This window comes from Callorhinus ursinus, unplaced genomic scaffold (assembly GCF_003265705.2).
Source record: "Callorhinus ursinus isolate GAN/ISIS: 27379988/994484 unplaced genomic scaffold, GSC_fseal_2.0 scaffold22, whole genome shotgun sequence".
In the NCBI taxonomy this organism is placed as follows: Eukaryota; Metazoa; Chordata; class Mammalia; order Carnivora; family Otariidae; genus Callorhinus; species Callorhinus ursinus.
The window spans coordinates 14,766,045-14,778,925 of NW_027397084.1; the positions used below are offsets into that span (position 1 = coordinate 14,766,045).

Sequence of the window (12,881 nt, forward strand, 5' to 3'; positions counted from 1 at the left end):
ACCCTGGTCCATTCCCAAGACTGATCCAGACACCTGTTTACCTGTGCCCAAACAGTAGTGGCTCCGGTTAAGCAAAGATAACGGTTACCCGGCTGATGCGTGCTAAGCCCCGCAGACGGAGCACGGGAGACCACATACCTTTGTACCTCTCCAGGACATCCTCGTAGGCCTGGAGGTACTCCTGCTCCTCCACGTACAGGTAAGCAGCTGGCGAGAGGTACCCCGCCATACCGAAGTTTATCTAAGCGATGACTGGCCAATTCCCCTTTCCCCCTCCTAACCCGGGAGAGTATCGTAGTCAGCAAGACGCAGCCTAGAGAACTGGAAAAGCGGAAGGAGCGGCGGGCTGGGGTAGAGCGCTGAAGCGGGAGACGCAGAGCCAGGGGCGCAAGGGGGCGGTGGGCGCCGGAGCCAGCAGAGGAAACGCCCAGGCCCCCTGGCGGGCTGTGGGTGCTGGGCCGCCGCTCCGGGGAACCAGAGTCCCTCTCGGGTTTCAGCAGCAGCAAATCTCGGCGAGCCCGGGGGCGGCGACAAGCAGCGCCACGCCACGCGGAGGAGCCGGGAGCACAGTGGTGACGGGCGAAGGGTGGCAGGCGCCGGGACCCTCTGCGGCCAGCACGGCCGTCACCCTGGCCCTGCGCTGGGCGCCTGCTCCGGGCCGGGCCGAGGCCGCGGCGGCGGTGCGGGAGGACAGGAGCGCTGTCTCCGCCCGGGATGCTGCGCGGCGCATCTGCGGCATTTCCTGGCCGCCGCGCCGCAGACACTGGTCCGCGCCCCCGGAGAGAGGGAGGGGGGAAGGCGGAGGGCGGAAGGGAGGGGGCAAGCGCGGCGGTCAGCGCCCCGGCTGGCTCCGCTCCGGCCCCGGTGCGGCTCGGCCCCTCCCTCCCGGGCAGGGTCGGGCGCCCCGGGGCCCCCTCCCCGGCCCGCCCACCCGGGTCGATCTCACGGCCAAGCACGCCCACCCCCGGACACTGGCCGGCCAGCCCGGATCCCCAAGGGTGACGTTTCTATTTGGGACCCACAACAGGTGCCTGGAAAACAAAGCCGCAGATCGCGGTCACCGACAAGCGCAGCCCCCCCCCCCGCCCCCCAAAGGGCCGACTTGTCGGCGGTCTCCCCGGGGAAGGGATGATGGGGACAAGAGTGGAAAATACTCTTCAACCCGGCTTATGGCACGGAGGACTCGGGTCACTCAGTGGCAGCACGGGCCGGGGAGGGACCGGGGTCCTTGCTCAGGGCACATCTCGGGGGCGGGGCGGCGGGGCCTCTGCAGGTGGCCCGGCGCGTCAGGGCCTGACAGCCTGGGAGCTACTGCGCCTGCGCGCCCGGCCGACCAGCCCTCGGTCCCTCCCTTCCGCCCCCCAGAGCCGGCCCGCGCATCTGCCGCTGCGCTCCTGCGAGGCGGCCACAGCGGGTCAGCTCTCAGTGCCCCCAGCTTACTCTGTGCCCTCCCTCTTCTGTACCCATTATTCATTCCACACAGTCCTGGTAGCCTCTGAATTTGAATAAGATGGATACAATTCCGTTAACTTTGGAATGTCATATACTAAAGTGGTGGGTTTCAAGGGTCCAGGCACCATTTGGTACTCAGACGACGCATAAATGGATGTGTTTAAGAGTACTGACTGAAGTCAGCGTCCTGCCTCCTTACTAACTGTGTGACAAGGCCAAGTCACTTACCCTCTCTGGCAGCTCTTCAGCAGTAAAATGGGGATAATAGTGCTTACCTTATAAATTTGTGGCTTTATACGTGTTAGCTATTATTAGTAGTAGACAAATCAATGCGTTGTTGACCATCTGACTTGACCGCTTCACCTTTTGCCCACGTATTCTCTCCCTATTTCTTCCTTTCATAGGTACTAACCTTTTGTCCTTGATGATTTTTCTTCCCCTTTCAGTGTTGTGAATCTGGACCATTTTCCATTAATTCAGATGGGGATGAGTACTCCTAAAAAACTGTACACCCTTGAAAAAAAACTTAACTTGAGTTAGAATTGGAAATCTTTACCTCTCCTGAGCAACTGGCCTACTTTTGTTATTCCAGGCAAGACCGTATCTCTCTTTTCTATCCCGACCATTGGCTTATAATCTGAGTTTGAGCCCATGTCCCACCAAGCCCTTAGGATCACTAGTTTTCTCGCAACTTAGTATGCACTTATGTACACATGAAGTAATAAACATGCATCCTCTGTGACACCTTTTTGAAATGAAAGAGTTAGCAATTAGATCCCTAAAAGTCATTCCGTTCATAGACCACACACGTACATGAATCTCTCTCAAAACCGTTTTGTCTCCTTTACAATGAGTAGGGTCATTGAGGGCACAGTCTGAGCCTCTATCAGAGACTGAAACCCAGAAGCATCCAGTTCTGTGAATATAATCACTGCACTCTTAATTGATTTTAACTCTCCTTTTAAGGAGACAGTCGAAATGAACAGCAGCAGCATTGGGGGTTTCCTGTAAAAACAGCCTTTGCCCCATGCATTCTTGGAATGGTCATATTGGGTCAGTCTGCTAATAATAATAGTCTATTCCATAGGGAAGCAAGAGTTAAGCACAGCAGTTAAGAGGCTGACCTCTGGAGTTAAGAATGCTTGAATTCAGATCATAGATGCACCACTTCCTAGTTGTATGACCTTGGGAAGAGTCTCTTCCTCCCTCAGCAGATTTCTGGACTGAAAATTGGAGAAAATAATTATACCTACTTCATAAGGTTGTTGAGAGACTAAATGAGATAACGGTAAGTGCTTATAAGAACATCTGACCATGGAGCACCTGGTGACTCAGCTGGTTAAGCATCTGATTCTTGGTTTCAGCTTGGGTCATGATTTCAGGGTCGTGAGATCAGCTCCATGTTGGGCTCCGTGCTTAGCACAAAGTCTGCTTGAGATTCTCTCTCTCCCTCTGCCCTTCCCCCTGCTCGTGGTCTCTCTCTCTCAAATAAATGAATCTTTTTAAAAAATAAGAGCATCTGATCATCAGCAAACTATCATTTATACAGCATTTACCATGTGCCAAAGAATTTGCGAAATGTTTTGCACTCACTACTTTATTTACTCACCACAACCATGACCCTTTAATAGAGAAAATGAAGCTGAAAAAAATTCAGTAAGTTGCCGAAGAAAATACAACTGGCTAGTGACAGAGAGAGAATTAAAATCCAAGTCTGCCTAAGTCCAAAGTCTGACTCTGCTTAGATCCTTCAATTCCAACTTTAAAGAATTTACATGGGACAAAAATCCATATTTTAAAATAGCACTGTCACCAACAAACCATGTACCTTTACAGGCACTTCAAGACTAAAAAACCTAACCTACTATATCCTGTAACTAAGAATAGCAGATCTATAGTTCTTAAGTAAAAGTCATTTATACAATGGGTATTATAAAGCCCCATTCCTTACACATTGTCATCTTTTTCTCACATTGACCCTGAGAGATAGGAAAGGCATAGAGTCTCTGATTTTAAAATGAGAACACTACAATAAGTGCAAAAGCACTTTTAAAATCGTCAAGTGTCAGACATGTGACATAAGACTCTCTAAAATGTAAATCTAATTATATCACTGCACTGCTGAAAAATCTTTCAATAATTCCCTGTCACTTACAGCATGAATGGTCCAATCTCCTCAGTACTGCATACAGGCACCTTTGGATTTCTGCTATTCTCTACCAAATCCCATCTTCTACTATGCATATTACCTGAAACTTCCATATAAACACATCTCCCTCCCTTTGTTCTTGTGGTTCCATCCCTCTGAAGTGGGCTTCCCTTTCCCCCTGTTCCCACCAAGCTCTTCAATCCTCGCTGCAAGTGGCACTTCCCCTCAGAAGCCTTTCAGGAACCTCCCATGACTCCCTTCTCCAACCAAGTTAATTAGACTCTCCTCTGGATTCTTTTCATATTAGGTACTAATAGAGCCGTAACAATTAATCTCTCACACCGTGTTGTAACTGTCTAACAATACATCCAGCTATCATATTGGACTATAACTTCTTTAAAAGCAGAACTATGTGCTTTTCTTCATTTTATTCCAGGGACTCGATCAATGTGAAGGAATTTAGTTATCCCACAGACCATATGGTCTTTTTGACTCTAGGCATTTCCATGTTCAATTCTATTTTTATGACCTTAAAAACAAATAAAAATATTGGACTTTCAACTCCTTTATTACTAAATAATGAACACTATGGACATCCCATACCATTTCTGAACCTCACCCCATCTCTTACCAGGGATGAATTTCAAAGATGGGGTGAGTTTCAGGCAGAGTATAAAATGTCTAATAAAGTTGAAAGTCAAAATCTTTTCATGGTATATTTTCAAACTATCCATAACATCAAAATCCCTCCGATGTCCTGTTCCTTTATCTTCACACTGGGTGATCAGTGGTGAACACATAATATATTTGAATTTCATATTTTAGCCACATTATTATTAAACAGATATTGAAGACTGGCCTCCAGGTCTCTGCTCCCAAGATATGATTATTATGATTTGTGTAGAAAACAGCCAACTTACCAGTATTTATCTTAAATACAGTAGCACGTTTCCATACTAGGGCTGCTTATTCTGTTTGTAGTTTTGTTTTGTTTTTGATTAATTTCTTAAAAGTATGTAACTTTGAGGTCTCCGAGTGCATTAACAACCGCTAACTTCATAGCTATCCCCACTCAGCGGACATTTTACAACAAAAGGACATGGCCCCTGCCCTCAAAAAGTCTACAGTCTACTAATATCAGCGTCTGCTTGCCCACTGCATCCCATCAGAACCCCCAGGTCTTCCATTTCTTCCCCACCTACACTGTGCACGGACAATTAGTCCCCCCAACTTCTCTGGAATGCCGGCCTAGTCATTTTCCTCAACTGATAATCATCTCATTCCCCCTGACAAACACCTGACCCATCCTTCACATAAACCCTTCCTGCACTACCAAAAGCAAAATATCCACGTCTGCCACCACCAACGAAACACTCAAGCCAGAAGCACCTTCTTCCTTCCACAAAAATGAACGGAACACAGGCATCTGCCCTGATTCTCTCAGCACCCTCCGTTCACCTGTCTTCCCTTTCCGCTGAGCCAAAGATAGGCTGCAGGCACTGTCTCCTCCCCTCTGGGCCTCACACCTACTCATGGAGGGGCAGCGCGGGGAAGTGGAGGGGAGGAGGTGTCTCACCAGGGCAAGAGTCAGGCCTCAGTGACTAAACACTTTTTAGTACTTGAGGAGGGTAGTGAAAGCTAGGTCTGTCCCAGCTCCCCCGAGCCACCCGTTTGCTCTTACTTGGCTCCCAAACAGTCTCCCTCCCGGATCCTCCCTCGTCCCACCCTTTCGCCGCTCCACCCCTCCCTTCAAGGCCTGGAAGAGACCAGGCAGCATCTCACAACAGAAGCCAGAAGAAGCTCAAGGCTGTTGCCCCAGAAACCCAGACTAGAGAATGGCTGGCTGGGCGCTGTTTGTTCCCCACCCCCCATCAGAAAATCCCACTGGGGGGACTGTAGGGGGAGTCTCTGCTGCTGTGGTGCCTGGGATCTGGACTAGTCCCCCCCCTTAAGCCCCCTCAGAGGAAGATAAAGTACCAACTTTGCATTACAGTAGCAGGCAAAAGAAACTCAGTGGGCACACATCCACCACCCCAGAGTGAGAGTCGGTTGGGGAGTGAAGAAAGGAAACCAGATCCACTGGCTGCAGAAACCAGCTCTGGAAAAAAACCTGACCTTTGGCCTTTGCAAGAGCCCCAAAACACTTAGTCCATCCAACCCATTACCATTCTGAGAGAGCGAAAATTATTGAGGGAACTGAGGACCAATCACCCCAGGAAACAAGTCTTGTGCACAGAACACATACGAAGAAACCACACAGGCACTGCGAGGTTGGAGGATTGGTTTCCTCGGTGGCCTCGGCTTTCAGCTGGGGAAAACAAGCCATCCCTTCTGGTTCGACTTTTACGCCAGTGCAAGGGAACACCAGTAACAGAACAGAAACGTTGGCACCTCCCCTATATTAATTAATCAGGAATGCATGATGGCTAAACCCTCAAAAGCACCAGGGGCAGAAAGCTGCTATGGACACATGATGCTGACAGAGATGCTACATTTAAAAAAAAAAAAAAAAATGGCATCTGAGTTGCTGATTCCCTCTGCAATCCTGGGTACCAAACACCAGGAATCCACCCCAGTTAAATCTGCGGAGCTCAGTGTCCCTGGGCAAAAATGGAAATGAAGGCAGCTTTCTCACAGCTTCTAGCAAATACACTAGGAATCACTTAAGATAATACTTTCAGAATGTCACAGCAGCTACAGCATGTAAATAAGAAAGTTTAATGCAGATGTCTGTAAATAGCCCCTTGCATTTCAAAGGTATCAATCCATCCAACCAGAAGACAGGGCCAAATAGCTTAGTCACCAGCAGGCTGGGCAAACTGCTTTCTCGATAGAAATCAGGCATAAAGTAAACATAGTCATCCTCCTCCCCCACCTTGAGCCCAAATCTCTGCCCAGTGCACAGCTCCCAGCTATGGCCCCCGGGGGCGCAGATGGGTGAATTTCCGCAACTCTCGACCGGGGTCCCTCCCCTGCCCGGATGCGCTTACCTGCTATCCTAAGCACTGCCCTCTCAGCGGGGTCCAGCACTGAGCCCCCGTGAATCTTTCTTTTTGATCTCTCATGTTTAGGCAAATTCCAGGGTAAGGTGTCTCCCGGAGCTGGAGATGCAGAGCCAGATTTCTGGCTGAAATCATCCTCATCAGAAAAATCCGCAGAGGAAGACATAGAGCAGCGATAGGACGCGTTCCCGGAACTCTACAGAGGATGACACAGAAAAAAGCATTAACAGCAAAACACTCACATATGCTCATCGATTTCAACAGCCCCCCTCCATGCCCCCGGAACAGAGTCTGGCATCCTGCACCATCCTCAGTGCTGAAAGGATACAAAACAAGAAATGAAACCCAGGGCTCACCATCTTTTCTCGGCCGCGTCTCCGACAGCAGAAACAGAACCCAGGCAGTCCCAATACATGGAAGATTTGCACAGAAGTGTGTGGCCTGCGGTCCGGCCACCAGCTCACAAATGACTGGCCCAACAATGAAGCCAGAATCAACAGCCTTCCTGTTACAAACCTATAGTATTTGGCTCCCCCACCAGGACAGGAGAAACATTTTCCATTACTAGGCTGCTGGTTAATTCATTAAAGCAACGAACTCGAAGTTTCAAAAACAAAGCACAAATGCAGGATGTTGAGTCCAAATTCCTTTCCGTTTCAGGTCGCCTCACCACTGGAGTCTCCTTTCTGACGAGTTTTAAGCTCCTTGTCCTCTTTATTTAATTTGCTTCATGAGACTGAAGCAGGTTCCCAGAAAAGAGCAAGGAGGGAGGAAGGGCAGATTCTGAGAAGAGCTTTTCTTAAGCCAGCGAGAACACAAAAGACTGTTTTCAGAAGCCTAAGACAGCTCCAATAAACAAACATCTGAACTCAGTTGAGAGTTCTTCAGATAATTTAAACTTCTAGCCAAGTGAGAGCTGCCAATAATGTAAATGAGGATGATGCAGCTCGGTGACAGGAAACAGATCTCTTCTCAGCTCCTGGTCATTACACAGTGAAATGAGAAACAGGATGCTTCCACCAAAGCACTTTGCCTGAAGGTTAGTCCTCGCTTCATCCAGTAGGAACAAATCTGCGGGATCATATGTTGCATAAAAGGGTTCTATCTTCCATATGGGGAAAGGGCATGAGAGAGTATTCCTGCCTTCTTGATGGAGTTGGGTTTGTGATTATGTAGAGAACCAGCACCTTACTATGGAAATAAGGATGTGATCTGCTCTGTGAAGAGAGTTATAAAGGAAGTATCTAAGGGAAATCTTCACTTTCCCCTTTAGAATTCCACTTGGCTAAGTAAGGCGCATTGTAAAAATGGCAAAACTGGTACAACTCAAATTCCTGAACTGTATCTTGCCGTCACCGATTCCTAAGAAGCAAGTTGCAGACAGGAATCAGTGAGGCATACTCCGATTTGAGCAAAAACACTGGGCTGCTCACAAAAGCAGTGGCTACTGCAGCAAAACAGGCTGTGTGAGCAACATCCCAAAGCACTCACCCACAGCCCGTGAAGCAAACTATAAGTGAATCGGGACTATTAATCTTGCCTCGGTCTATTCAGGCATGTTGTTACACATGGTCAACACCACCATTTTAACAGTACACATAATATTTCCCACAAAGTAAAGTCTCTAAGATTTATCTTTAGCTCTATTCTTTCCCGAAGAAGGGGTCTTCCGTTTTATTTTACCTGACATTTCATCACCTTGGCTAATTTATTTATTCAGATTTTGTGTGTTCTCCTCGTGGCAATAATGTTTGAGGCAAACATGAGGTAAATAAATAAAATTGATTTTCTATATTGTAGCTAGAGTCCACAGAGAGTTGTGAGTGGTATTAAGTCAGTCACAGAATGCTATTATCAACCTAATTTATTTTCCAGGCTTTTCGGAAAATTCATCTTGAGCTCTCTGAGGTGGTGTTGTCAGCTGGATCCGTGAAAAAGGGTGACATTCTTAAACACTTTCAAAAGGGTATTGGGTTTCTTTGGTTGCCTTGTCTTCCTTAAGATGGCTTCCAACCTGTCCTTACTTAAGGTCATCCTTTATCTGTGAGATTATATTTCTTGTTGTTGCCTGCACAATTTCAGTGACTATAGTAATTTGATTGTTTATCTTTACAGACAGACTTAGGGAATAGCTGTTAAAGAACTGCTCCTTTCCAAAAACCACTGGTTATTGATTTTTATAAATTTTTTTTAATGGCCAGAGTCTCAGCTGATTGAACAGCAAGATGTGATTTATGCCATGACATAAACACCATTAATCACACACAGCCAGATGGGAACAGTTACTACCCCTGGACTTAAGGGTGTTGACTGGGGCAGCCTCTAATCTGGTAGTGTCACTGGTAAACAGATAAGAGAGAAAAGGAAGAAAAGACAATCAGCAACACCTCTTCCAGCAATATATCATATGAAAATATAGACACAGACACACAGACCAAGGGAAATCATACATATTTATAATTGGTAAAGTCTTCCAGGCTACACGATTCAAGCATTTTAAGAAAGTTTTAGGGTTTTTTTCCATAATAATTTTCATAAACACTTTTAAAAATGTAAGTAAACTATACAAAATTAGGCCCATTTGAACCTTGAAAATTGAGAATGGATTTAAAAGAAGCTGCTTTGAAGGCAACCAATCCTATGAAACTGCTATATGCTTTATTGATTTGAAATGACTTACCAATTCATGTCACTATCTTGGGGGCTAGAGCGAGGAGTGTTAAGAGTACAGTTCTCTCTTTTTTGGAAAAAGCAAACATGTTCTATGGCCCCAAATCCAGAGCCTCACCTTTGATGTGGGGCTTACAAGGATAAGACAAAGGATAAGGGCTCTTGTGACCAGCAAAAGCCCCAAGATCTCTCTCGTTGCCTAAGGTTTGATTCCTCTTAAAATATAAATATCTATGTCCATGAACAGGAGACTGGATAATTACATTATATCCATATAATGAACTACAGTGAAGCAATTAAAGAAAAGTGTTATCGATCTACACTTAGCAAAGTGTAGTTCATATAGAATGATTCCTTTAAAAAATGTGTGTGTGTGTATAGATGGATAAATAGATAAGTGATTGATAAATAGGTAGACAGATGATAGGTAGATAGATAACCATTTACCAGTATGATTACCTCTGGGTGTTGACTAATATTACAAATGGATTTAATTTTATTCCTTGTTATTTTTTAATACAAAACAAATACATAAAAAGATTACTTTTTTTAATTTTATTTATTTATTTGACAGAGAGAAAGACAGCGAGGGAGAGAACACAAGCAGGGGGAGTGGGAGAGGGAGAAGCAGGCTCCCGCCCGAGCAGGGAGCCCGATGCGAGGCTCGATCCCAGGACCCTGGGACCATGACCTGAGCCGAAGGCAGACATTTAACGACTGAGCCACCCAGGCGCCCCTACATAAAAAGATTATTAAAAAGAAAGATACTATGCCAAGAATCAGAGAAAACAGCAAAGGCCCTAGGAAGAAGTAACTACTTAACCAGTGCTTTTAACCACTTGGGGCTCACAGGCACCCCTGAAAAGTTGAAGCAATCTATGGAAACATCTCTCCAGAACAGAGCACATGGGCAAATAAACACAAACCTTGCATATGATTTTATTGGGTTCACTGACCCACTGACTCCCGGTTAAGGACCCCAATTTACACCATCATCTGTCATCACCATTTGACATTCGCGTTGAGAACAAGAGAAATAGGAAAGCACTGTGGAGTATGTGGGAAGAGAAGCAAGGGTAATTAGGAGAGTAAAGACAAAGTTGGTCTAGGTCAAACATAAATATATTTAACATTTGGCCTTTTTTTTCTTTTTTAAATAAAGGACTGTGAGCCACCTCTGGACTGATGCTGGGTCTCTACAACCAAAAATATCAGGTTATGAGGAACCTAAACACCCTGTATTGTGTCTTATTACAACTTAATTATTAAGGCAGTTTTAACAATTGAATTAGATCACCAAAACTTTAAAGTGACTTTCCTAATAGCCAGTGCATTCACATGGTATAAAAACAACCCAAATCTCTTAAAGCCAAGATAATTACAGAATGCAATATTTTTAGAAGGGGAACTAAACAATAACTTCTCTAATTGAAACCCCGGTGGGGGATCTGAGATAAGTACAATAGAACTGCCTAAATTGGAAGCCGCCCAGCCTTAGCACCCTGATCTGCAGGAAAGTGCCAGGAAATTGTCTCTGCACTAGGCATTCTCTAAATGCAATGGAGAAACAAGTGCAAAGATAAGGGTTTGTAAAAGAGCCAGACTTTTAGGATCCCGGAGACTGGAAAGGTAACTTCCACAAAACTGCATACCTATATTTTATGCACACTTCTGTAAATATATTTCCAAAAGATTAAAAACTAAAAAGCTTGTAAAGAAACAATTAGGCAGGGGCGCCTGGGTGGCTCAGTTAAGCATCTGACTCCTGGTTGAGGCTCAGGTCATGATCTCAGGGTCATGATCTCAGGGTCATGAGATCGAGCCCAGTGCAGGGCTCCACTCTGCTCAGCGTCTGCTTGAGATTCTTTCCCCCTCCCCCACTCATACTCTCTTTCTCTCTTAAATAAATAAATAAAATATTTAAAATTAAAAAAAGAAAAGAAACAATTGGACAATCTAGATTGTGGGGCATTGATAAAATAACTATCCTGCTCTCTTCATAAAGGTCAATCAATGTCAAGAAATATACACACCCAAAAAACAGAGAATGTTCTAAATTTAAAAGACAAACATAACAACAAATTCATGAACCTTTGATGAGATTCTATACTTTTTTTTTAAGCTGAAAAAGACATGTTAGAGACAACTGGGAACGGCTGGACATGGATCATGGATTGTTTATTAGATATTATTGGGAAATTATTGTTAATTTTCTAAGGTGTGATAATGATATTGCAGTGGTATAGGAAAGAGTCCTTATCCTGAGATACTTTATCCTTACCTTCCAGACTGAAGAAACTCATGACGTCTGCACTTATTTTCAATTATTTTAATAAAAACAGAGAGAACTAGTAAATATAGCAATAGGTTAATAATAAGTAGTCACAGGCGCCTGGGTGGCTCAGTTGGTTAAGCGACTGCCTTCGGCTCAGGTCATGATCCTAGAGTCCTGGGATCGAGTCCCGCATCGGGCTCCCTGCTCAGCGGGGAGTCTGCTTCTCCCTCTGACCCTCTGACCCTCTTCCCTCTCATGCTCTCTATCTCTCATTCTCTCTCTCTCAAATAAATAAATAAAAATCTTTAAAAATAATAAGTAGTCACGATACTATGCTTTCAACTTTTCTACACGTTTAAATATTATCAAAATGAAGAGTTGGGGGGAAACATGTAAGCAAGACCTTTCTCAGTTTCTCTAAGTGTTGCTTAGTCTAGGCCTGTTCGCACAACGTCAAAATCCTGAGTTGCAAGTACACAGTGGTAGTGTACATCTGAGTGATTTCTCGTAGCATTTCTTGATGTACACTTAGAGAAGCACCAAAGCAGTGGCCTATGTCAGCCAGACCCTAGAGAAAGGTGATGTGCCTGCCTCAGTCCCAAGCAGAGTTTTAGATGGAAGGATATAAAAGAGGCTCCACTGTTATTCATTTAATATATAGTCCAGTAAACATAAAGTTGGTTCAGTATCACATTTTTTTATATTTTACATAAACAAAAAGAAAGATCAATACTTTAAAGATGTGAAGATCCAATTTTGTTTAAAATCCTATTGATTAGGTAAGTACAAATACTAGCTTCTTGCATATTATGTAAAAATACACGGTATGGCCCCAAAAATAACTTATATACTAGTTTTTTACTGGGAAATAAGTCAAAAAAGCAAGGGCCCATTATCTAATGTTAAAGATCCTAGAGAAAACAATCTTTACCACAAATAAACAGATGCTGAAGAGAACAGTTAAGGAAAATGTAAGAAAGTGTGTTTAACCCCTTGAAGACAAAATGAGTTATGGTAAACCATGGGGACTATGTGCTTGTTTTAAATTTTTTTCAAAACCAGTTGAACAATTCAAGTATTCTCTCATCAAATAAATAACTCTTAATTAGCCTCCCATCTGGAAACCACCTTTATTTTTTTTAAGATTTTATTTATTTGACAGAGATCAAGAGAGAGAGCCAGAGAGCATAAGCCCGGGAAACAGCAGAGAGAGCAGGAGAAGCAGGCTCCCCAATGCGGGGCTCGATCCCAGGACCCCGAGATCATGACCTGAGATCATGACCTGAGCCAAAGGCAGACGCTTAACCGACTGAGCCACCCGGGAGCCCCTGGA

At 44.9% G+C, this 12,881-nt stretch overlaps 1 protein-coding gene across 22 annotated transcripts in view; it reads right to left on the bottom strand.

The window, feature by feature from the left end:
- Window positions 1–12,881, bottom strand: part of DST (dystonin) — a 478,114-nt gene that overhangs the window by 359,097 nt on the left and 106,136 nt on the right. For 15 of the 22 annotated variants that reach the window (XM_073905137.1, XM_073905154.1, XM_073905136.1 and 12 more), the window contains exon 4: window positions 6,592–6,799. In XM_073905137.1, coding sequence (XP_073761238.1) covers window positions 6,592–6,799 — 208 coding nt within the window. Of the gene's footprint in view, window positions 1–138; window positions 656–6,591; window positions 6,800–6,959; window positions 7,202–12,881 lie in introns of those variants that run through there. The other 7 variants (XM_073905141.1, XM_073905140.1, XM_073905146.1 and 4 more) reach the window with 5 other exon arrangements.